The sequence below is a fragment of the Polypterus senegalus genome, chromosome 1, assembly GCF_016835505.1.
Source record: "Polypterus senegalus isolate Bchr_013 chromosome 1, ASM1683550v1, whole genome shotgun sequence".
In the NCBI taxonomy this organism is placed as follows: Eukaryota; Metazoa; Chordata; class Cladistia; order Polypteriformes; family Polypteridae; genus Polypterus; species Polypterus senegalus.
The window spans coordinates 176,147,230-176,174,729 of NC_053154.1; the positions used below are offsets into that span (position 1 = coordinate 176,147,230).

At 36.5% G+C, this 27,500-nt stretch overlaps 1 protein-coding gene across 2 annotated transcripts in view; it reads right to left on the reverse strand.

Moving 5' to 3' along the window:
• Positions 1–14,043: 14,043 nt before the first annotated feature.
• The window catches only part of she (Src homology 2 domain containing E), a 55,736-nt gene continuing 42,279 nt past the window's right edge, over positions 14,044–27,500 (reverse strand). The window contains exons 4-6 of one of the 2 annotated variants that reach the window (XM_039763478.1): positions 22,163–22,361; positions 20,921–21,040; positions 14,044–15,471 (exon numbers count right to left, since the gene is read on the reverse strand). In XM_039763478.1, the coding sequence (XP_039619412.1) occupies positions 15,288–15,471; positions 20,921–21,040; positions 22,163–22,361 (503 nt within the window). In that variant the 3' untranslated portion in view covers positions 14,044–15,287. The remainder of the gene's footprint in view (positions 15,472–20,920; positions 21,041–22,162; positions 22,362–27,500) is intronic. The other variant, XM_039763470.1, reaches the window with a different exon arrangement.

Sequence of the window (27,500 nt, forward strand, 5' to 3'; positions counted from 1 at the left end):
TCGCGAGTCTGGAATCCGAAATCAAGAAACCTGCTCAGTCAGGCTTTAAGGGCAAAAACACTAAGAGTAAGACTTGTTAAATATTCTTGCAACATTTTCAAACTTCGTGACGAAACTACACGCAGCCGCTTATATTTTACCATTTACTGCGGCAACGATACATCTCATGTGTTACCGCAGTTACTTAAAAAGTTGTAACCCTTTAACTTTTTTTGTATAAGTTTTAAATGTGACCGTGTTATTTTATATATAGGGTGATCCAGATTTAATTATGCAATTTTCATTGCGCTATAACTTATAACTCGAAAAATCCCGAGCCATCGAGAAGTGTGCGAAATGACGACATGAACTGGAATCGTCTCCGCATAAATCTAATTCAAAGGGAATTTCAATGTCATTACCAGTTAGGACATCATGATCGTGTCCATTCTGCTCATGTGAATGCAACATGGGTGCGTAATATCGAAGAAACGGGTTCAGCCTTAAAAAAGAAGTCCCCAAGTGGAACCACTTCGCATGCAGCCTGAAAATCTCGACGATTGTTTGGAAGGCGCGGCTTTTCTTGCAACGGTGACATTCCATGATCCAGATCTCGCTGGTTGTTGTTTTCTTTCTGTGGGGATATCGTAAAAGCCAAGTGTACCGCATACGTCGTACAACCATTGCTGGCATTCCTCTTGACATGTTACGTCGAGCGATGCTGAATTTCCACAACAGGCTGCCAGAATGTGTACAGAGAAATGGACAACACATTCATGATGTTTTCTTCAAAACATAAAATGAATATTGAATGAAAATTCATTACCATCATTAATTGCAAATCCTGTACAATATATTTCATCATTAAATGTATTTTGTAATGTGTTAATTCGTGCATTGAACATCAATTGAAAATTTCCCCTTTCCCTGTGCCACCCATAGGTATTAGAATTTACAGATACTGTACACCCAACTTAAAGAAAAGGATTGGTGCCTGGGTATCTGTCTGTGCGTCCGTCCGGGTGCAATGACTCTGTCATTCCAGAAGGTGACGCATCACATTTTAGTATTAAAATGCATTGCATTTATCATTCCATTAAATGACGCATTTCAAACATTAACACTGTTTTTACGAAACCCAAACCAAGTGACATATAACAGAGATACACACATTGCATGATGCCCTGCAACCGTTAACGCTGAGGTCTACGTTCATTATAGATTTCAACTTGTCATAGACGGGTAGCACAGCTAGTATTGTATAAAAAGGCACTCAACAACAATATCTGACAGAATACAATTACATCATTGCTGCAGAGATACTTGTATTTTTTGTTTCAAATTTGACACATTTTTTAAAGTGTATAGCTAAAGTTCAAGAGAAAAATTCCAATAGAAAAAGTGTAAAGAGTAAATAAAATAAGTCCAGAATGTGTGATACATCGAGGAGAGTGGTGTCGCTACTTTAAGGACCAAGCTGAAGTTAGCTACTTATTTGCTTGCAGCCAGGTATTTATTTGTACATCTTATATAAACCACTTACTTATTCAATGTTAATAACAAAACACAATTTTATAGAGGGTGTCCATTAATGTGTGCTATTAAAATTGATCATTTACTGTATTTGATAAAACAAATATTCCATATTTTGGCTCTTCACGAGTAAAAATGGGTTATGTTTTGTTGAGTCACTTTCATTTTCACAGTTTTTTGACAAGGCAGATTCCTTGGCTACAATGCACTTGAGCTTTAATAGTAATAATAATAATAATTCTTAACATTTATATAGCACTTTTCTCAGTAGTCAAAGCACTTTCCACACAGGGAGGAGCCATGAAGCGAACCCACCATGTCCTTACTACAAAATGGCAGCACTATCACTGTGCCACCTGTGTGGCTGGCTGGCCTGCGTCATATTCATAGACAAACTTGGTATACTCCTATGTATAGTGACTAGGGCTAACTACAGTATGTTATTTAATAGGCTCTGGAAAGGAGGAGGAGGAGGTTAGGAGGATGCACTGATAGCATGTTGCTGCACCCACCACACAACAATCAACCTGGATTGGAACCCGAGTGCAGTGGGTGACACCTCAGCACTACACTGCAACAATGTGAGTTTTTGTTTACAGTGGCTGGCGTGCCAATCCTGCTACCACCCCCAATTTTTCCCAGTAAGTGTGAGGCCCTGGAAAGGTTGAAATGAAATTATATCACCTTAATTTTTACACTTTTGTAACAAGATTGACACCTTTGCTAAACTGCACTTGAGTTTTGCTCAGCCCAATACAGGTACATGGGTCAAATTCCACTGCAAACATGGCACACTCCCACTGATGTACTGTATAGCACTAATAGAAATACATGAAATTTAATGGTAAAAAATAAGGTGCCCTGATCCGATTTCAACTTTTACAGTGCCAACTGAATACCTTGCATTACTCATGGGATTGTGTGAAGTTTGCTAGTGAATGTGACTCCTGTACCAACATTAGGCCAGGGAAAATGTACAAAGTATATGTAGTTCAACAAAAGAATCTGTCTAGTCACAAAAACGTGTAAATTTAGGTAACCAGCACAGTTTAAGCCTTTACAGTGTCCACTAAATATTATAGCTCGTTTCATTTATTAGATATGAGAGTATGCTAAGGCAATTGAATTTGACCCATGTTCTTGCATTAGGCAAGGCAAACGCAACTGAAATTTAACAAAGTAATACTGTATGTCTTGTTTCAAAATGGTGAACGTTAAGGTGGTCCAACCTGATTTATCTCTTTATTGAGTTCACTAAACAGTAAAAGTAATCCCGTTTATTTGATATGGGAGTGTTCCAAGTTTTCCAGTGAATTTAACTGTTGTATCCATGCTGTGCCAGACAAAATCCAAGTGCAGTGTAGCAAATGAATTAGTCTTTTCTCAAAACTGTAGTACTAGGTTGTTGTACCGTGTTAGCCATTATGAATGTAGAGAAAAGCCAAGCAAAATGACACCTTTTATTGGCTAACTAAAAAGATTACAATATGCAAGCTTTCGAGGCAACTCAGGCCCCTTCTTCAGGCAAGATGTAAAAATTAAGATGGCCCAACTTGATCTAATCCACTTGCATTTGTGTAGAGCCAAAATGTGGAATATTTGTTTTTTTAAATAATCAGTCCAATTCAATAACACAAATTAATGTATAACTTGTAGAATATTGTGTTCTTGTATAGTGGAAATAACGTATTTTTACTAGTAAGTAAGGGAAGGACGGAAACCATGCACATTTAATGTCACACCTTCCTTATGTTCTATCTTGCAACACCATCCTGTGTCCTGCAGCAAGGGCTGCTTGGCATTAAGGGTAAGATGGTAACTGACCCAATCCATCTTATGGCACTCACACACATACACACGTACATACACACACACACACACACACACACACACACATCCTCTGCATGCTGGGCTTCATTGACTCGATGATGCCTTTGGCCATTAGCACCGTCCATGCCCCCATATACATGTACATGGAGAAAGAGAGAGGTAAATGCATTAAATGAAGTATACTATACACTAATAAAATTAATAAAACAGTATTAAAGGCAAATAAACTTACAAAAGACAAACCACTGGGCCCTGTATGCATTTTCTCAAATTCCAAATGAATCCCTATAGTAGGGAGGTGCTATTATAATCTGTGCAATTAATCATAATTGTTAATCATTTGTAAATCACAATTTTTATTCTTTCTACTTCTTCTTCTTCTTTCGGCTTCTTTCTGTCCTCTGTATCTTGTTCAGTTACACCCTTCACCTGCATATACTCTCTCACCACATCCATAAACCTTTTCTTAGGTCTCCCTTTTTTTCTCTTGCCTGGCAGCTCTATCTTTAACATCATTCTCCCAGTATAGCATCTCTCCTATGCACATGTCCAAACCAGAGCAATCTTGCCTCTCTGACTTTGTCTCCCAACCGTCCAACTTGAGCTGACCCTCTAATGTCCTCATTTCTAATCCTATCCATCCTCATCACACCCAATGCAAATCTTAGTATCTTTAACTCTGTCACCTCCAGCTCTGTCTACTGCTTTCTGGTCAGTGCCACTGTCTCCAACCCATATAACATAGCTGGTCTCACTACCGTCCTGTAGACCTTTTCTTTTCACTCTTTCTGATATTCGTCTGTCACAAATTACTCCTGTCACTCTTCTCCACCCATTCCACCCTGCCTGCACTCTCTTTTTCACCTCTCTTCCACAATCCCCATTACTCTGTACTGTTGATCCCAAGTATTTAAATTTATCCACCTTCGCCAACTCTACTCCTTGCATCCTCACCATATTACTGACCTCCATCTTTTTTACACATTTGTATTCTGTCTTGTTCCTACTGATCTTCATTCCTCTCCTCTCTAGAGCATATCTCCACCTCTTCAGGGTCTCCTCAACCTGCTCCCTACTAACGCTACAGATCACAATGTCATCAGCAAACATCATAGTCCACGGTGACTCCTGTCTAATCTCGTCTGTCAACCTGTCCATCTCCATTTCAAATAAGAAAAGGCTCAGAGCTGATCCCTGATGTAATCCCACCTCCACCTTGAATGCATATGTTACTCCTGCCGCAGACCTCACCACGGTCACACTTCCCTCGTACATGTCCTGTACAACTCTTACGTAATTCTCTGACAATCCCAACTTCCTCATACAATACCATAGCTCCTCTCGAGGCACCCTGTCATATACTTTGTCCAGGTCCACAAAGACACAGTGCAACTCCTTCTGGCCTTCTCTAAACTTCTCCATCAACACCCTCAGAGCAAACATCGCATCTGTGGTGCTCTTTCTTGGCATTAAACCATACTGCTGCTCACTAATCATCACCTCACTTCTTAACCTAGCTTCCACTACTCTTTCACATAAGTTCATGCTGTGGCTCATCAATTTTATCCCCCTGTAGTTACTACAGTCCTGCACGTCCCCCTTATTCTTAAAATTTTAAAACTATACCATAATTTTACTGTCTTTCAAATTTTATTTTAGCTTTTTAAAAATATTATTGTAATAGCTCTATCCAGTTCTTCTGCTCAGAAATAGAAGCAAAAATAGGAGGTCTGGGCATATCACTTGTAATTTTAAAGCAAGGTAATAAAATGTTTAACAAAATGCACAACAAGAAATAGGGGCATTAAAGGAAGAAAAAGTATAATTACTGGAGTTTTCATGCTTTGTATTCTAAAAGATAGTAAGTTTTCTGATGCTGATCTTCAGGCATTGTCAATACTCCAGTACTGGCATCCTCAAACTCAGTACACATTACTTCTTGCTTCTGCATAGTTGTCTTACCCCCACTGGAGACTGCCATAATGTTTGTCTCGCCAAACTAACATTAGCTTTTTCCCTGCTAATGCTAAATTTTGAAGGTTGTGAGGATTCATTTTTTTAGGCATTGTGTGTAATGTGGATGCAATTCAAGACTTCTCTTTTTCTTTTAGAACACCCACTAAACCAGAAATTTTCATCTTTTATTTTCTTACTGAAGGTTGCACCTTTAGTTGTCAAGTGGGCTGCATAATGAGACGTCAACATGCATCCTTGAAAAAATGTTAGCATTACACATAAAATATCTACCTAGTAATGACACCAATATTTGTTTAATATTTTTTAAATCATGTCTTTTTACAAACTACCAATAAATAATAGCCCTGAAAAGAAACTAAAACACATTTTTATAAAAATGAACTTTCCTCAACCCTGTCTGTTTAATTAATAATAAAAAATAGCCTTTGTGATTTTTTTGAACAGCATTCTAAATAAAACTGTTAACATATCTTAAATAACAAATGCTTAAATTAATGAGGTTTCTCATGCTGTTTAGAGGAGACAGGTTAGTACAATGCAACAAAATTGTGATTGCAGATTGAGAAGCAAATGTCCAATAATGTGATTTAAATCGTCACATCCCTGTTTCCTAATTAATAAACCCTGAATGGTTCAGTCAATGTTTAATGTACTTACCAAATAGACTGAAGAAAGACTTCATTTTTTGTTTACTTGTATTTTTTTAAAAGCTGTAGACTTGGGTGGAATTTGACAAAAAACATATAAAGAAGACTTTCCATTTCCAGTTTCTTTGGAATCATTTTCACCAGATTTTAAACCAAAGAAAGCAAATGTTGATAAACAAGACAAACACATATTATGAGAGGATGGCAAGCATTCCCATATAATGCACTGTTAAACATCTACTAAACATAAACGTACAGAAGAATAACCAATGCAAATGACTTCTAATAGTGTCGGTATCTGTCACACAGGTTCAAGAGAGATGGACCAGAAGTTGAGGACATCCGCATTAAGGTGATGTGTGTCAATTTAATTTTATTAATTGGCATCACCATAGGTTATACAGAAATTCAGGACCCATGTGGAAACTTAATAGTTAAATTATTTTGGTCTTATGCTGTAAGCGCCATATGGGATGGATGGGCATCCTGACTACGAGAGGGGACGGTTGCTTTCCCAGACAGGAAGGCCCTGGTGGATGAATGGCCAAGAGAATAAAGTTCCTTGCCTGGATGGGAAGTTCAAGGTGGATGGACTGGCATCCCAACCAGATGTACTTACAATACCTTCTCTGGCTGGGAAAAGGGAAGGACAGGGAAAGACTGTCTCTGAGGACTGTTTATTCCCCCAGGAAGCTAGATGGCAGCAGCCCTGGAAATTGATGCCCATTTGGACACCAGCAGGGAATGCTGGGAATTGTAGTCCAATTGTAGCTGGGGTCTGTGTGTGCTGCAAGAGGGAACTGCAAGGAATTACGCTCCCTACTATTTGGGACTTCCATACGACCCAGAGGTGCCTCAACAATCCCCAACACCAGAAGTACTTCTGGGTCCTCAGTGTGACCTGCAAATAAGGAGAACAGAACAAAATAAAGGTTTGGGTTCGGCCACACTTCGCTTAATTGTGGCAATAATGAAAGTTCAGCTTTCAAAAGTACAGAAAACAATGACCTGCACCCTTTAACAAGTAAGCCTCTTATGCAATAATTTTACAGCAGCTGCAATGACTCTAGCAGGATCGACATTGATTGATGCCTTCTGATTTATATACCAAGACAGCCGGAAGGCACAGGGCTTCTCTGACATGCCGTCAGTGGCGTCAGTTTGCATTTCTGTTTTTTTTCTTCCATTTGGGAACTGCAATAAAGGGAGACTTTAGTATGTGTGCTGCCGCATATCCCACCACCATTTTAATGTCAATCTCAAGGCTCTCAGCTTGCTCCCTTCTCATGCGTGGATCACACCAAAGATCTTAAGAATTTCTCCTAACATGTTTAAGATTATGGAGATGACTGTAGAGATAATTGTGGGTCTAATGTATAAAGCATCATATTGTCTGCATATAATGATATTTTCTTTTTGAGTTCTTTTATGATAATCCCCTTTATCTCTAGTTTCTTTCAGAGATAAAAATCCAATTGTTCAATGGCTAACAGAAAAAAATATTGCTGATAGTGGACAATAATCTAAGTTTGTGTTATTAATATGGACTGAGGCTTCTAGACTAGTGTAAAGAAGTTTAATCCATGTTACTATATTGGGGGCAAACCTGTATTTGAGCAGCGTAGTAGATAGTTAATCCCAATTGACTCTATCAAAAGATTTTTCTACATCCAAAGACAGTAAGACTTATGGATGAGTATATTACATTAAACAGGCGCGAAAGGTTTGAAGCTGAGTGTCTGCCTTTAATAAATTCAGTTTGTTTGTTTGATATTATTGAGGTACTTTCTCAATTACTCTAGCTAAAACTTTCACCAGTGTTCTAACATCATTGTTTAGGATTGAAGTTAGTCTATATGATGTACATTAAGGTAAGTCTTTCTTTTTATTTTCAAAAACAGCTATTAATGCTTGACAGAATGTTTGAGGTATATTTTTACCTTAGCTTCTATAAATAATACAATTTTGGAAGTACTATGGATAAAGTCAAACAAGACGTTAAAAGATGGTCCACCCTCCATCTCACCTTAGCAGGGAAAATTAATACTGTCAAAATGAACATCCTCCCAAAGCTGCTGTATCTATTCCTGAGTATCCTTAGATAGATAGATAGATAGATAGATAGATAGATAGATAGATAGATAGGTAGATAGATAGATAGATAGATAGATAGATAGATAGATAGATAGATAGATAGATAGATAGATAGATAGATAGATAGATAGATAGATACTTTATTAATCACAAGGGGAAATTCACATAATCCAGCAGCAGTATACTGATACAAAGAAAAAATATTAAATTAAATAATAATAAAATGAAAAAATGAAAAAAATTAAAATAAAATTAATGTTAGCATTTACTCCCCCGGGTGGAATTGAAGAGTCGCATAGTGTGGGGGAGGAATGATCTCCTCAGTCTGTCAGTGGAGCAGGACAGTGACAAAAGTCTGTCACTGAAGCTACTCCTCTGTCTGGAGATGACACTGTTAAGTGGATGCAGTGGATTATTCATGATTGACAGGAGTTTGCTTAGTGCCCGTCGCTCTGCCACAGATGTTAAACTGTCCAACTTTAATCCTACAATAGAGCCTGCCTTCTTAACAAGTTTGTCCAGGCGTGAGGCGTCTTTCATCTTTATGCTGCCATCCCAGCACATCACCGCGTAGAAGAGGGCACTCACCACAACCGTCTGGTAGAACATCTGCAGCATCTTACTGCAGATGTTGAAGGATGCCAACCTTCTCAGAAAGTATAGTCTGCTCTGACCTTTCTTATATAGAGCATCAGTATTGGCAGTCCAGTCCAATTTGTCATCCAGCTGCACTCCCAGATATTTATAGGTCTGCACCCACTGTACACAGTCACCTCTGATGATCACAGGGTTCATGAGGGGCCTAGGCCTCCTAAAATCCACCACCAGCTCCTTGGTCTTGCTGGTGTTAAGGTGTAAGTAGTTTGAGTCGCACCATTTAACAAAGTCCTTGATTAACTTTCTGTACTCCTCCTCCTGCCCACTCCTGATGCAGCCCACAATAGCAGTGTCATCAGCGAACTTTTGCACGTGGCAGGACTCCGAGTCATATTGAAAGTCTGATGTATATAGATTGAACAGGCCCGGAGAAAGTACAGTCCCCTGCGGCGCCCCTGTATTGCTGAACACAATGTCAGACCTGCAGTTCCCAAGACGCACATATATTATACATTAACAAATCATTCTTTTTGAAATTATGCTCAATTATAATATCATTCATCTGGAATTCAAAACGGCCATGCATTCAAAAGGTGACTCTACAAAGATCTAAAGCAGAATGTGGCATGACACTAACTGACTTTCAATTTTATTACTGGGCAGCAAAGGTATAAGCAATAAAATCTTTGAAATTGGTGGAAATTCATGAATTCACCCTGGCCTGGCTTGCAATGGAAAACAAATTCTGTTCTAAATCTTCTTGTATGTCCTGTTCTGTCCTACTGTCAATACTATTATCAATTTACCTGCAATCAAGTCGTCCACCAATGACTTAAAATATGGGACCAATGTAGGGCACATTTCAATGAAGAGAAGCTCTTATCTGTCTTATACACGATAATTACCTTTTGACGCCTTCTCAATCCTACTTACTACTTAACTTCTGAGAAACTGTAGGGATTAAGACAATTAGAAACTTTTTATATAGACAACATGCATATTGTGCAAATTAGAAATTTTGCTAAAAGAGGTCTACCTAACTTCCCAAATCTTGCAGCCATATCAATCTCAGAAGCCATACTGGTTAGTCTTATAAAAATATTTTTAAAAATCCCAGTGAAGGACTGGCCCCATGTCCATGGGTTGTTCCTGCCTTGTGACTTATGTTTGCTGGGATAGGCTCCAACTCCCAACGACCCTGCTAAGGATTATGCTGGTTTAGAAAATGGTATGGTATTTCAATTAATCAACCCATCAAAAATCCTTAATAATGGTGGGAAAGGGACCTTTCAAATTGGCACCTCAGAAAAGGATTGCAAGTGAGCGATGCATAGAATGCACTCTATTTCTGTATGTGTCAGCCATTTCATTCTTTAACTAAAGGTCTTTCACCAATTACATTTATGTTGTTGAAAATTGTCTAGAGTGTACCCAGAGAAAAATCTAACCCATGAGCAGTGCTATCTAGCTTTAGCATCATTAGGAAATATGTTTTTTAAATGTACTAAATTAGCATAATTTTGGACAAAAAGCCTACATACTTCTCAAATAGCCTTGGCGTTACAATAAGTCCTACTTCATTAACAGCAATATTTAGTGTACTTCCAGATGGCATTAAATTGCATAAGCAGACACTCATTGTAACAGCCTACACCACACTACCAGCATGCAGACTGATCTTGTTCAACTGGAAGAATCCCAAGCCATCTTCTATAAGTCAGTGGATAGGCAACATTCTATATTATCTCAAATTAGAAAAAATACATTTCACTCTTAAAGGAAATGTCCAGAACTTTCTAAAAAATGTTCATTAATTCATTAATATTATTTTAAAATGACCAAGCTGGGCCTGTGATTGATTCTGTTATGCTGCTAATTGTTCTATTGAAAAAGTTAAATTTTTTTTGCTTGTGTCCCTTTTATCTTTTTTCTTAATCTTGAGTGGAGGGTGAATTATTTTTTTTTAGTTTTCTCTGTATTTGTTTTGAAGTAAATGATTGTTATGTTATTATATGTTTGATTGATTAGTGTGAAATTGTAATGTTTTTGTTTTTTGAAAAATAAAAAAATAAATAAATAAATAAAAAGAATAGCTCAGCATCCTTTGAAAGTGTCAGATAATCATGAAGCAACAATTATTATTATTTTTGTTTTCTCTGTATTTGTTTTGAAGTAAATGATTGTTATGTTATTATTATATGTTTGATTGAGTAGTGTGAAATTGTAATGTTCTTGTTTTTTGAAAAATAAAATAAATAATTAAATAAAAAAGGATAGCTCAGCATCCTTTGAAAGTGTCAGATAATCAGGATGCAACAATTATTACATTTTCTTAAAAAAAAATCTGTGTCCACATCCCTCTTCATAAAGTCAGTTCAGGGACTCATGACTTAGTTCTACATTCTGCCTTACATCATTTTTTTATGCAGATACACTACTTGCCCAGTTTCTCAGTGATGTTGTTGAATGGCTGCTTTTCTTCTCTTTTCACAGCTTGGTATGTTTTCATTGATCTTAAATCAAGAACTCATCACATGACTCAGCAACTTCCTCAGTGTCATCTGTCACTTCATCTTGGTCATGTACAGGGTTGCCAGATCAGATGGACATCCCACTTTTGGATTAATCAGAGCCAAGAAGTTTAATGGGTGAAATTATTTGGGAACAAAAATATAAAAAGGGGAAAATTCTAAAAAGGTGGGTGTATTTCATGTGAATTATTGTGGTGTGGGTGCACAGCAGACTGTAGGCTGAGTTTGAATGAGAGCCCAGATGACATTACCAGGAAGAGTTCTGCTTTGCTTACAGCCTGACTTTGCTTGCTCCTAGAGATAGGATAGTTACTGTAGCTGTCGCAAAATATGTATGTGTATATATATGTAAATTTGATTTTGAATTTGTAAAATATATTTTGTAAATTATATTGTATATCATAATAGTTGTGGTGCAATCTTATTGTTGATAAAATTTACTTTTCTAATTGTAATTTTATTTATTTTTGATTGCAATGTATTTGTACATAAGTTTACATAGTTGGTCTGAACAGAAGGGAGCAGTGGTCATGTGCTAAGGTTCATTGGTGGAGCAGAAATGCACAAGAGTGACACACTTAATGGACGCTGAGCTGAAGAAAGGTAGTAAGAAGTGAAGTATCAGAGAGACTGTAATAAAGACTCCTGAATTTCTGGTCGGATGGCGCACACGGTATGTTTTAATTTTGTTATCCTTACAGCTGTGTAATCCATTGTTTAATTTACTAGCTTTATTTTATTTTAGTTTTTCACGGTGTTTGAGAGCTGTAAAAAGAGAGAGAGAGAGCAAATAAATACTCTTCAAACATCAGTCGGAGTGTGGTCTCAATTGTACCAGGAGAAAACTTTCAGGAGCAGCTACAGTTACTGCTTTGGCTAATGCTAACAAGGAGGCTGATTCTGAGTGATGTTAGAATCCAAAGACTGCAGCAGGTTTACCACAGTAGCTGCAAACTGAGAAGGGTTGTGGTGTGTGTGCTTGTGAGCCCACAACAAAACAATTACCCTAAAATGGAAATAGGATTTCATACCATGTACATTTTTCCAACCATCATATGATCAATGAAAGCAAAGTCAGCAATAACCAACATACTGGACCTATTCAACAGCCACCTGTCATTGCTTTACCCACTCATCTCAAAACTCATGCATAACTGGTTAGGGGTCAGAGTTGTTTGGGATTAATGACCACCTGACAGTAGCATGCTTGTCCTGCCTCAGTCTGTATTCCTCTTGCTAATATTTCTAACTTTATTAACAAGATTTAGAGTTCCAGATATGCACAAAAGCAAATCTAGGACTGGTTGTCTTAGATCAGAAATGGATCCTTTACATGTATTTCAGTATAACAATTGCTGTTTGTAATCACAACTCCCAAAACAGGAACAACACCTGGACAGGACTCCACAGGGTGAACACACACACACGGGACAATTTAGTGGCATAAATCTACCTAACTTGCATGTTTTTGGACTGTACTCTATGAGAGATTTATATGCAGTAAGTTTTTTATATAATACATTAACTGAGTTTTTTTCATTAGCTTAATTGTTTATCAAGTTACATATTTTAATCTATTTTAGATAACAAAAGGCACGCATCATTTGTGAATATCCTCCATGTAGTGCAAAAACTTGGCATTCCTTTACAGATGGCATACAATAATGCACATTAAAATAATTGGAATAATTTAAAATATTTAAGTATAACTGTAGCCTGAGCTAGTTAGTTAATTGGCTTGGGCAGCATCATTTACTTGTACAAGTGACAAGACCTTTCTTTATAACTGATCATTTTTCCTCTTTTTTTTTTAAACAGCCTTCATTATTTAAGAGATTTATTAATTCAAAAAGGGGAAAAATTCTCAAAATAGGGGGAAACTGGCTTGCTAATGGGGGGGTGATTTTGACTGAAGTACCTGGCAACCCTGATTCACACATTACTACTGTATATCTTTACTTACTTAAGGCAGCTAAGATAGGCACCCACAGGCTTGTCTACACTGTTGTCCTGTGTTGTTTGAAGCCATTCACGTCTGACTGCACTCCATGCATACAAGCAGTTGTAAACAGCAACACAAGCAAGATCCTGGAAATCCCACGACACCAGAGGACCTATAACATTGCCGCATCCCACCCAGAACCGACAACCAGGGTTAGTGAAGTTTTTTTTTTTTTTTTAAGAAAACTTCAACACTGTAATAAATGCAATGTAATGTAATTTATCTGGTTTACTTAACTGCTACATATCTTTTTGCAACCACACTTCATGAATATTTAATTTAAAACCCAAACATGCATTTAATGTATATGGCATGACATTTCAGGCATTATAAAACAAAATATGGTACGTACTAAAGGAAAGTACAGCTTTTGGCTGATTTAACCAATGTTTTTAAAGGAAAAGGTTTTCTAAAATGATTTTAATCTTTAACTGGAGGTTCATATAACTTTATATTACTTCAATAGCATCAGGTAGAAAATCTTAATTAGCAGTGTGACGTGATACAAATTTCTGTCTATTAATATAATTAGTTTCAGGACATTTTTCTTATTTACAAGTTTGCCAGGTTAACACCTAAGTATTATAAACAGATAGCCTCATATCTTTTTGAGAACTGCATTGCACCCAACTTAAAGAATGTATGGCATATGGGCACAAAGAGCAATACCTCACTCTGTAACACCAATCCACACATTCTAACATGTTTTCCACACAAGACCACACAAACTAAATACTTTCTGAAAATATTCCATAGGAGTGTCTGAAGTTTTTCTCCCAAACACTTTCAAGTTCTTTCTGTAATCTCTACCTTGTTCATATAGGCAATCTTTTCCTCTTCTTAATAGCATTTATTTTGTAACAACAAATTAACTTATACATGGAAAATGATATGCTTGCCTTTAAAAAGTAAAATTTATTATTTTTTTGTTGTTAACAATACTTTGTAGTTACTGTATGTAATGCATCACATTGAATCATGTAAATAATACAAAAAACAGCAACAGATACACATTTTTTCCCCATGTTTTGCTATAAATAGAAGTTTGTACAAGTGGCTTTCAAATCTACTACATGCAACCTTGAAGGTACCCAGGTTAATCTGAGCAAAATCATTCTTTAAATGTCACCTCAGGCTGAAACCTTACACCCGATTTGAACATTTTAGGAGTGTTTTCTGGATCTTGGTTTCATCTCTTAAAATGTACTGTTAATTAAAACAGTGTTTTAGCTTAAATTTTACTAATGTTTTTCATAAGACAAAATTCATTGCAAGAAAAATAAATCATAACCAGTATGCAGATTGCTCAGCAATATGTAAAAAAAAGAGTAAGGAATTCATAAAAAAAAATTAAAGGTAAAGCCATTTTACAGTGTTCCATTAAAACAAAGACACAAATTGGTTTAGTCACTTTTTTTCCTCATACTGAGGCCTAAGAAAGAGGTATGAAGCTGGAGAAAACAAGTGCTCATATTTAATAAAAGAAAATAAGATGCTTCTTCAAGCTACTGACAATAGATTTCTCTTCCGCTCTGACATTACAGTTGCAGAAAAGATCATGAAGGCAGTGACATCCCCTGAATTTAGGTGAATAGAAAACTTGAAAGCTGCGTTTATGATGAGAGAAGCTCTGCAACGCCTCCAGCCTTTAGTAACATAAAGGAAAGTGCAGAGGGAGTACTGGATCATCATACGGATTTGCCGTTGAAGTCTGAAAATATTTATTCAGAATAACAAAATGCATAAAACAAAATATGACTTGACTGCATTTAGTGTTTAGCATTTATCCCAGATATGACATCTTTAGAATTCACACAGATGTCCTGCATTGCATGTGCTTAAAGTTATCCTGTGAAAAGATCCCCAGGCTTTGAAAGGAATGGGATATGCGACTGAGTTTAGCCAACATAAAACCAGCAGCACATTATGCAAAAATATATTCTAGTGAACAATGGTACCTCCATTTTTGTGCAGCAACAGTTAAGTCATGAAATTTAGCACAAGGGTTTTTGTCTTTGACTTCAACACCCTTAGGTGCCCTTTACATCACCGAAGAAGAGTGCCACAAGAGACATGGACATTTGATGACTGGTGAAATTAATGTTGCCTGTGCACTGGATACAAGAGGGTCATGTGCTCTGCTCCCTTGAAAGGCAGTTTCTCATTGGAGTAGTAAAAGACCACTTCAGGAATGCTGTCAAATACACCACTGTTCTGATTCAGAGTGTACTTGTTGTCTTTGGTCTGAGCTACAATTATGTGGACACAGCCTTGGCTGGTTCTGAAAAACAAAGAAATATCAGTTAAATACGTAAGCTATATTGAGAATAATTAAATTACAATAATTATATACTATTAATATATTATGAGGAACAGTCTGGACCGACTGGAGGTAGTAGCAAAGGAAAGAATTAAAACAAAACTAAGGTGCCTTTATGAAAAATGATGCACATCCCCTCTCTGACACACTAGAACTGAGTACTTTTAGCCATATATATATATAGTGGCAAAGGCGCTATATAGGCGTCGACACAGACTGACAGTGGAGGCATTTGTAAATGAATGATTTATTTTCTTCACCTGTGGGGCATGTCTTCCCCATGTACCAGAGGCACAACACAGTCCCTATAAACACCAAAGCAAAGAAAAAACCACACCACAAAACACTCTTCTTTCTCCTCCACACCTTCAAGACGCCCGGAGTGGTGACTGTCAGCCTCTTTTATAGCCCACCCGGAAGTGCTGCAGGTGCTCGTTGACCTACTTCTGGCTGAACCTCCAGGTGTGGTTGTGTTCCCGCCCAGACGGGCTAGTTAGGCTATGCAGCTCCCCCTGGCGCATGTGCTCAGGTGTTCCAAACTATCGGCCCGATGCAACCCAGGGGGGTTGCCAACAAGTGTTCCGGGGGACGTAGTGTGCATCCCATGACTCCTCCCCTGGAGCCAGTGTCAAAGGGGCATCCCAACCAGGCATGGGTCCCAGCCATCTGCCACAGAGTGTATATATATATATATATATATATATATATATATATATATATATGTTTGTCTATTTGTGTATTTATTTACTTATTCATTTCTTTAAAGTTGCCTATAGATTACTACCCTGATTAGGGTATGCCATAAATTAGCAGAAAATCAGTTTCAAGGAATTTTTGCATATACACAGTTCATTTAAATCATATACAATATCTGACACTAGAACAAGAGTATCAGTTTATTAAAGATTGTATCAGTCATTTAGAATGTAAAATGTGTTGTTTGGCTTAAGGAAACAAAATTTCCAACAGATGTTCACTGACCTTTCAGAACAAAGTTTGGAAAGAATGCACCTGATGTAAAGTTAAATCATTAGTTACTAAAATGTTTTGCAGTTTTGTCATTTAGTCATGAGGGCTTTGTCTAATCTGCAGTAGTCCAGTCTCCTCTTCATAGTAGAAACTGAGATGTGCTTTTCTCAAAAACTGTTAAGCTGTTCTGAAAGTTGTTGTGCTGTGAGTTGCCTATTACACAAGCTGGTGGCCCTCAAAAACTTGTCTTCTGATTGGATTATGACTTTGGGTTTGCCTATCAGAGTTTCCTCCAGCTTCTAATTGGATTTGGATTGTGTAGGACATTGCATTCACTGACACTTTGATTTGTTTTGCAATTTTTCTAAAAGAAAGCCCTACACTTCTAAGGGTAATAATAATAATAATTATTCATTGATGCTCTGTCTTCTTTCATTTGTTAATGGCAATTTTCTTGCCATGATCACTAGAATATTGTACAAGTAGTACTTCAAAGGGTATAGTAACACAGTCTGTTCCAACTCTGCTTTAAGACAAGACAGTGGGTTTGTAAGTAATCATCAGAAGTTGGGACACATGTGCAAATTGTTTTTTTTTCAACTTGCAAGGCTTGATTTACTTTAATTGCTGCAGAACATCCATAGATTGTAACATATTAGTTGTTCCCTGAAGAAGCCCCATTTGTTATATTCTGATATTTTATTTTTTCAGTTTTTGCTAACTTACACTTTAAATTTAAATCTCTGGCAGTTTACTGCTTACCTTATCACCATTTTTTGGCCATGTGTTGCATTTCAACTGATTAAATTTGAAGAAAAACTGGAAAAATTGAGGTGTTCTAAAACTTTTCACCAGTAGTGTATCTTTTAATAAATTCTTTAGTTTTAAGAATATTTATTTCTTTTTGTCATTTTGGGTCAGAGGTTTATACAGTTCCTCTTCTCCTTTTTGAATTTCTACACCTATTGTGAATTATTATTATTATTATTATTATCACTAATAGATATTAGCCTTCCTAGCTCGTGAAACTTGCTTTCTGGGGAAATGGCATATTTTGGTTTCCAGACCGCAGTGAACCCTGGACTACATTTTGGAGGCTGGGCCTCATTTTAGGTTTAGGTGGCACAGATATCATGACCCAGTTAGGGCCAACTTAGAGCCAGATGAAACACTAACAGTGGAGGCCAAAGCTTTCTGGGGTTACTTGGACAGGAAAAAGAGCAAAACGTTGCCAAAGTCAAAAGAAGAGTGATGGGAAATCTTGCAAAAAGACTGAAAAAATGTACAAAAAAGACTACTTAAAAATGTGATACAGTAGTTTACCAGAGTCATTTTCGTCAGTTTTGCTTTATAAAGAAAATGCTGATTTGTATTAAAAATATAAGACATTCTTGTAACTTTTCATTGTATCAATGTTTTGCGCTTATTTTAATGTTATATAGTGCTGTAATGAGCAGTTATTAATAATTTTTATGCTGCATATATCCTGTAGATGTCAGCAGTGAGCAATATAAAACATTAATCTTAATCATCCTTCAATGGCAGTGCTGCATGGTGTCAACAAACACTTCCTAGCTAAGACAATCCTACTGTGATGGGATTTAGGCATAATATCCTTGTGATTAGCACATGTAGCTTCTTTAACCCAAAGCATTAGAGTTAGTTTTCATTTTCTCGGTTGGTTGTGTTACTGTTGGGATTTTCAGATGGTCCTTGAGAAATACAACACTAGAGAATGCTACAGTTATTATGTTGTTAGATTTAAGTGCAAGCTTGACACCACTAACCACTTTGTTCTCTTAAACAAGCTTCTAAATTACTTTAGCCTCTCAAGGACCAATCCTTATTTAGATTAGTTCTTTTTTTTTATCAAATTACATTGGAATGTGATAATAGCACTTACTGATTATGTTCAATTAGGTTTGGTGTCCTTCAGGGCTCAGTACTCATGCTGTTTGTGTTTTCACTTCACATATTGCTAGTGGCAGATATCATTAGAAAACACAATTTTTGTATTTTTGTAAATTTGTTGTGAACATTGTTATAGATTTCAAGGCATTTATTTATTCTTTCCCTAGGTTTTAAAACGTGTAAAATCTAGTTTAACTTGAATTTTTTACTTTTATTTTGATCTGGGATTAGTTATTTTATATACACAATATTTATAATATTTTCTATATTTCTTGATATAGTGTATGAAATAGTTGTAATTGTAAGTTGTTTTTTTCTTCATGTGGTAAACATTTTAATCCTTGCATGTTCTGGGCATCGGGGCTCAATATAGTTGACTTGGTATCATCACAAAGGATAAACACAATGGAAAAGAAAGAAGCCAGTAGGAGTTTCAATTGAAAGTGCTGCATATTTGTATGTGTCCTTTTGGAAAACCCCCATCACCATATTTTTTCCTAGTTGGCACTGCCATTTTGTGCATTGGTTGACGTAAGGCAGGTACCCATTGCTAGTGATGGTGTCTTAGAAACTGCGTCGTGTGACATCATTGATGCAACGTTATTTAAGTTGGTGTTAAGTCTTCCTCCTTGTTCAAATTTGTGGGTATCCTCTCTAAACATATGTCTTGGTTTCCAGTTAGTTTCTCTTCATTCCGTATGTCTTCATATTTTTCCTAAAGTAACTAAAGTGTCTGCTCTTCAAGGAGTTGGGAACTTGTTTATCTGACAAGAACTTGTGTAAATATTAGGTATTAGCATTATGATTCCTTAAAAGTATATGAGCTTGTCTTCTGCAAAAAGTTTTATCCTTCATATACTGGTCCTGATCTTATATTTCCCGGCTCACCTATGTCAGAACAGTATGCAGATAATATTCAGTTATATCTTTCATTCGGATCAGATAACATTTTTCCTTCACTGTCCCTAATTATTGTGACACTATGTTAAAAGAAGGGGTGGATGATAATTTGAATTTGATAATTTGAATTTGAACACAGAAAATACAGAGATGGGGGAATGATACATATCACAGCAATGTCACTTTTGTAACTTTTAAGTAGGTCTAAGCATTGGTTTTACTGAACTATTCTGGTTACAATGTTATGTTTCCAGGCTATGACCTGTCCATAAGAAGGACAAACAAATTCTGGGAACCATAGAATCCAAGGATGAACGGATTCTGTCTTATTATTATGACTGCCCAGTACTAACATATGTAATATTCCCAGGACAGAGTAGAAGGAATTTCTAGTTGATCTAAACCTCGAGAAATGTGTCTGTACCTATGATCTTCTGTTGTAACTAATCATAGATACCGGTATTTCTCTAGGAATACTGCTAACTGGTGTTTTTGTTGTCATATATTATTTGTAGCATTAATAGACTTGTCTTGTGAAGATTTATATATAGTAATTGATTGCTCTGCTTTACTGTATGTTACCCTGTTCTGTATGTTTGTATGTATAATCACGTAATTTGTAAAACTTGTAATTTTAGATAAAGACCTATTCACTAATTGAAATTAAATTGATTCCATCTAATTTACAGATTACTTACAATTCCATCAAAACACAAAGACACTTCAGTTACTTTAGGAAAAATATGAAGACATATGGAATCAAGTTGATTATTGCCAGCATTAAACTTGCAGTATCCTCGATCATAGCCAAGTACGATTGTCTTGAGTAAGAATTTTTTAATAATCTCATTTAGGTATTTAAAGACAGAAATGGAGGCCTGTGGCAATCATACATATTGAAGATGGCTCTTTTGAACAGAAGATATATTACAATTTTTATAAATCAGCAATGTTAATGGGAGGAGCTAAATATTTTTTCTGTGGGTCAAGTAAGTGTTTTTTGGCACTTTTGACTATCAAGGATTCTGACTATATGGTTATGCTAATAACTAATATTTGTTTCTCGATCAATATGGATTTTGTTTATATATATTTTTTTTTTATGGATGCAGCATTTTTGCCTTAGTTGCCACAATGTGACATGTTATTAGAGACATGGTTTTGTGAAAGTGTGTTATGTTATACTAGCTGCACGATGCTTGATAAGCTAGTGTCATGCATTATGTGGTATCCAAAATTGTGGATACAGCAAAAAGAAAAACGTCCCATGATATTAGCATTATTAGGGTTCTGACGTCTTGCAGTTCCCTCTGCTTCATTATAGGTGTTGGATACATTTCCTGGTTCTTTGCTCAATCTATACAAATCTACCATGTTTCTGCTTGTACGTAGTACAATGAATATTTTTCAAATGAACACAAGCACCTAATGAGAACATGTAAGGTGTCACAGATTAGGTACATAGTTTAGCTACTGTACATATAACTATTAAGCAGAATGTGCTTTGATTTTGGCACATATCACAATTTATCATTCAAATATAATGTCTAATTGCCAATATACTGTAAGTAACAGGAAAGAAAAAAATATCGTGTTTTTGACATGATGAGAATGTACTGTAGAGACTTACTTTAAGGCAATAGAATACTTGCTATTCCCCGACTCACTATTCCGAACCAAATAGCTTGCCTCCTTGCATTGTTGAAGCTGGCTTTCTGCTTCAAGGCGTGATATAGATCCATGGTACCACCTAATAAATATATAAACAGCAACAAAAGCACAGTTATTAGCAAAATGAGGAACACATTGTGTTTCTTCATGTGTTAGTATCATGTAGCATTTGACAAACAGTAAGGCAGGGCAACAATAGTGTATGGTTGTTAAATATATTCATTTACTACAAAATATGTACTAAAAAATTTTTAAATTGTTAAAGAGCTACAGTGAAAAAAAAAATACGGACACAGTGAAGAAAAAAAAATCTAAATGTCGAGATTAAAGTCGACATGTTGACTTTACTCTCGACATTTCCACATTATTCTCGACATTTACGTTGAGATTAAAGTCGACATGTTGACTTTATTCTCGACATTTCCATTTTATTCTCAACATTTACATTTTTTTTTTCACCGTGGCCCTAATACGCTTCCGTAAAGATCACTACCCAGAGTGGCCACTTTATTATGTGTACCTATCCTTCCCCCATAGCTGCTTACACAATTATCTCCAAGGTTTTTGATTCAAATCCTGGCATTAGCAATGGCACTCTCACAAGTTTATTAAAAATAAGCTAGCATCCCAGCAAAAGGCACCTTTGAAATCAAATCATGACTGGTTACAGGCAAAAGTAAAGTCCCAACACATCTTATGCAGAGTAACAGACAAGCTACAGTCTAGTCAGATAGCAGCGGTGTACATAAGTGTTATCAAAAGACACATGAGCAATTATATACCTGCATTCCAGTCTTTACAAAGTCTGACGTTGCATACAATTACAAGGAATGGCTAAAAAGTATTATGCATTCAGATATGACTGATACTTGGACATAAATTGGGAGTAAGCTAATCCTGGGTAAAAATATTCAATAATTTTTTTTTTCAATCAAACAACTATTGCCATTAAGTAATTAAGTAAACAACGTGCTCTTCTCTAATATGGTTAAAAATTTGCAGGCAGTTCCATACACATCACTAAACCTGTTAAATTCAGTTCAGAGTTGGCAGTGTATATGGCACATCAGTAATTTCAGAAACAAACATACACACTTCAGAACTAACCTAGAATTTCCAGTTCAGCACAGCAAATTACAGAGATGCCCATTTAAGAAAGATTACCATCCTTTTATTATATTAAGTACAGAGATTGACTCACGTCTGCTTATCAAGTGGCACAGTGGGGTCTACTTTCATCCCATATGAAGGCTCACTGATACCCACTGGCTGAGATGGAGCTGGGGATGGAGTCTGCTTGAGGATCTTCTGACTCCAGCTCTTCTGCCGGTTGTGCTGCCTAATGTTTGTTGAGGGCTCGTCTTTGGAGGGGGAATTTCGTTCAGCATTCTCAAACTGTACTGTAACAACACAAATCACAAACAAATAACCATTGAAACCTGAAATACATGTACATAAAATACAATTGAATTTAATTAATTCATAATTAAGCTAGATTCCCAGCTTAAGCTGTGTGGAGTCCCTGTGTTTGCAAACTTAGTTTGGCTGGCATTGTTTACTTGCTCAATCATGAGTGAGAGTGTATGTGTCTGTGTGAGTGAGTTTGCCCTATGAAGACATGACAACAGGACTAGCTTGTCATGAATTTGAAAGTTTTGCAATTTTCTCTGACATTAAAACATGTATTTCTGAGCTGTTTTCTTTTTTAGAAGTTTTGGAATACAATTTTTGTTTTGTAATATGCGGTCATTATCAGTTTGTTAAAAATATTTGATGTCTTGGAGCGCCACCATTTTGGTTCCCAAATGGGAACTGCCATTTTGGGTTGTGCTGTTTGTTGTTGCTTTGTCTGTTATTAACATGTGACTTCTGATGTCACTCTTGTGACAGTATTAAAGACCAATGTCACATGTCTGCCACAGCCCAAGTTTCTGTATAGCAACAAATTATTTTGCAGTGTTTAGGAGTATTTTAGTGTCTCTTGGTTTTATTACAAAGTACTTAGTCTACCTTTTGACTAAATTTTTGGATCACATTCTGGGTTATGTTTACTGGGTTTTCATCTTTCAGTTTCAACCTTGTCCAATTCTTTGACAAAAATGTTTGGTTTGTCCATCTTCTGATCCCTTTAATGTCACTTTCTGGGCACTTTTCTTCCTCCCTTACCTGGAATTGGGTGTGATGCTAATGCAAGTATTGTAAACATGTGAGTGGGACCTTTGACGGACCAGTGTTCCATGCAGAATTAGTTCCTGTCTTGCCCTGCCCTGATATTGCCAATATTTGCTATGGCTCCCTGCCACTCATCAAGTTCAGGAAATGTATAAATAGAGACTATTGTCATTTTAAGTAATGGCTTCTTATTCAAATGCAATCACAGTAATCACTTCTAAAATTTCACTTATATTTACAGTAAATTATTAAAGAAAAATGAGAATAATAAATCATTTTTTACTGTTTGTTTTACTTTACGTCAAGTCGCTTGCTCTCTCTCTGCCTAGCACACTCTGGATGCTGACAGAACTAAAAGTGATACCTTTGCTGCACTCAGCATAATGTAGCAATAAGTAAATATGATTCCATAAAGATTCAAACATTCAACATTATTTTTTAGATGTTAATGATCTTTGTAAATCTACCTATTGACTGTTCTATATGGGGGTGCAGTTGTAACACTACTGCCCTGCAATAATGAGGTCAGGGATCACTATCTGGTTGCTCTTTTCAAGGTTCAAGGTTTTTATTTAGTCATGTTTACACAAGAAAACATTAAATATACCCTCTCAGTTACATCCAATAACATACACAAATGAAATGAAAACGAATTAATAGAGTCAAGACAGGTTAAAACTTACATTGAAATTCTAAAATGTTTAAATCATTTGAAAAACAGACGTTATGCTAAAATTACTTCTTGCAGTTCGATAGTACACATTACCTGAAATGGGGACATGATAAATAAGAAAAACTCAATACTTCTGGAATTTTTTTATATCTGATATTTCTTATTAAAACAACATGATACTGGGGAGAAAAGAATTTCTGGAGCGATTTGTGTGGATTTTCAATGCAACTCTCCTCCCTGCTTTATAGAAGTTAACTTCTTTGTGTAATGGGTGTCTGTCATCAATTGACATGATTTCCAGTTTTTTCAACGTTATCTTCTGGCACACATCACCAAATCATATACATCAGCCCAATAACTTTAGCCGCATGTTTGGTAATCTGCTGGTGCTTTTTTAAATGTTGGTTTGTCAGATTACTAAACCAGGCAATGAAGCTGAAAGTGATAACAGACTAAATCACACAGTAATAAAACGAAAGCATGAGATCCTTACTTTAAACAATCTGAGTTTACTGAGGAGAAATAAGCGTTGATTGCATTTAGTGTGTTTGTTTTTTACATTTGTACAGTATTTCAATTTTCTTTACTTAGTTCCTAAGTATTTATTTTCAGGCATTATTTCTACCTTCTCCCCCAGAACAATGATAGGTGAACATGCATATTTCTGTCTCTTACAGTCAAATAGCATTTATTTGGTCTTTTTTACATTCAGAGTAAGAGTTCTTACTGCAGCAGTATACCAAACAACTCATTTGATTTAAATACTATCTTTCATCCTCTTCAGATATGCATCCTATCAGAATGGTGTCATCAGCATATTTGATCATGGAACAGTGGTTAATGTTCTGGCTCAGGTCACTTGTGTACAGATTAAATAGTAATGGTGATAAAATGGGTCCTTGGTGAGTGCCAGTGTTTCAATGAATGACTTTTGAAAAATGTTCCTGTCTGTGAACGATTTAAAAGAAAGTCCTGAATCTATGATGTAATAAATGGATTACTATTTATACTGTTCAATTTCCTAATCAGGATGTGAGGTGAATTGTATGGAACTCTGAAGAAAAATCCAGAAATAGTGCTATGACATATGAACCAGGCGTGTTAAGAAAAATGCAGATTTGATGTAAGACAATCAGCAGAGCATCTTCCACATTTCTGTTTTCACAGTAAGCAAATTTGTTTTTATCTTGAAATGATTTAGTCTCTATCATTAAAATGTTTTTCAACAAGTGTTCAAAGCATTTCATTTGAATGGAGGTGTGCTACAGGGCGTTCAGATGCTTGACCTTGAGACTGTAGGAACTGGGTAATGACTGACTGTTTCCACAGCTTAGGTACAATACCACAGGTCATGGACCATTAAAAAGCAAATGAAAAACTGGAGAGAGCTGCTAAAATCAAGACTTAAGGATCCAACCTGGTAAGCCGTCTGTCCCCACTACCTCGTTGGTTTTTACCCGACATCCCAGCAGTGTTTCTGGTATTTTTACAAAGCATCTCCCTTAATTGTGCATTTTGGACAATGAGATCATTTATTTCCAATCTTGTAAAAAAATAATTACGTTCATTCACTGAAAACTTGTGGTCCTTGTCTATTGGAAAGTTTACAGACTTTTTAGAATCCAATACTGTGATTGTATTCAGACCTTTCCAAACCCGCTTTGGATTGTTTTAGTTAAACCCCTTTTGTTTGTTTTCTGTACATAATTTTATTTTAGCCGTGTAAAGTGGCCTCATTCATTGTTTGTGAGGATCTCAGCACACTAAGTACCCATTCTGTGTTTTCTGTATGGCTGTTTTTTCTTGTTTCAATTTCTGTTTGTACTTCATTGGTAAATAAATAGCAATGTGGTGAGACACACCCTGTTCTGCAATGGGCTATGTATGCTCCAGAGATGTTTCGATAACATGTGTCTGTTGTCCCATGTAGTGTTAATATTGACATACTGATGGTGGTGTTTTGATACTCCTAGTTTACATCACAAATATAAAAGAGCCTGGTGATTTGGTTTCCAGTTTCTGAACAGTTTCAAAACTGTTCAGAAATCATTTTAGCTGCAGTTCCCACATCAGAATTCTGCAGTACATAAATTACTGTCACGAATATTTGGTTAAACTTATGTGGTAGATAGTATGGAGACAAGTAGTTCAGTATTTGGCATTCAGAAGTGTCCTATGACAGTGATGTTATTTCACCACCTTTTGCAAACTTATAGGCAGACCCTACCGCCCAACTGCTTACCAGAAGCTGAGTTTCTGTCATGCCTTTCACAAACAAGTCCATCTATTTCAATGTCTGTATTCACGCTGGTATTCTTAAACCAGATCGCAGTAATACACATTAGACGGCTTTCATGGTACTCGTGTAGTCATAGTGCAGATGCCAATAACTCATTCAGTTTATTCCGCACGGATTGTGCGTTGCTCATAATGATTGTTGGCAAAGGTGTTTTAAAACTTGTCTGTCTCAGATATTCTTGAAGTCCACCTCTCTTTCATCACTTTCTGGTTCTGAACCTTTTATTTCTTGCAGTATATATTGGTAGTACACTGGGTGTTACTGGTAGCTGGCCTCATTGATAGCAGCCCATCCCAGCTAAAGATGAAGAGCACCAGCCACACACCTGGAATTCCTTGAGCAGTTTGTTCTAAAGGTCATAGGTAGAAAACATTTGCAAATGTCATAAAATGTTTCCTCAAAAGTGTTTTCTCATCTCTTTCTTAACACCAGCAAAACGAAATAAATGGTTATTGACACATGGAAGAAGAAAGGGCAGCACACACCACTGTACAGTGGAGAGCCTAAGGTGGAGAGAGTGGCCACATTTAAATTTCTTGGTGTTAACATCTCTGACGATTTCACTTGGACCTACCACGTCACAGACCTGACGGGGAAAGCCCGGTAGCATTTGTATTTTCTGAGAAGGCTGAGGGAGTTTGGCATGCCCAGCACTATTTTCGGCAAATTCTACAGATGCATAATCGAGAGTATCCTCACCTACTACATCACAGTCTGGTTTGGGAACAGTACAGCATGGGACTCAATGCTCTATAATGTGTGGTAAAATCGGCACAAAATATCATTGGAAGAGCACTACCTGCAATAGAGGATATCCATAACACCAGAGTTCTCAAGAGCGCCCATAACATTTTTAAGGACACAACCCACCCACAACATGAACTGTTCAAACCGCTACCATCATGGAGATGCTATAAGTGTATAGCAGCTAGAACAACAAGGCTGAAGAACAGGTTTCTCTATTATGCCATTAGGCCTGTAAATAAAACCCATCCACTGCCCACACCCATCATCAGAACTGGAGGCTACCTCATGTCTGGAGGACAGAAGGCCATCTTGGGACCATATACCTGCAAAGCTTACATTGAATCATTTATTTATTTGCATGTTCACTCTTACTTCTGTTTGTTTTTGCATTTCTTTTACAATTGAGTTTTTTTGTTTATTGTTGTGTATTCTAGTCTGTTGCTGTGTATTCTTCTTTATTGCTGGAAGACTCCCAGAATAAGATTTTTCATTGTACTGAGTACATATGACAATAAAGTTGAAGCCTAAGAACTACTAACAGACTAAAAACAGAAAACAAAAAAAAAACCGTTTAACATACCATAAATACAAACAACAGGCACAAAATGCAAAGATGCACTGAGAGGTCAGCTACAGTGCTGTGACTAT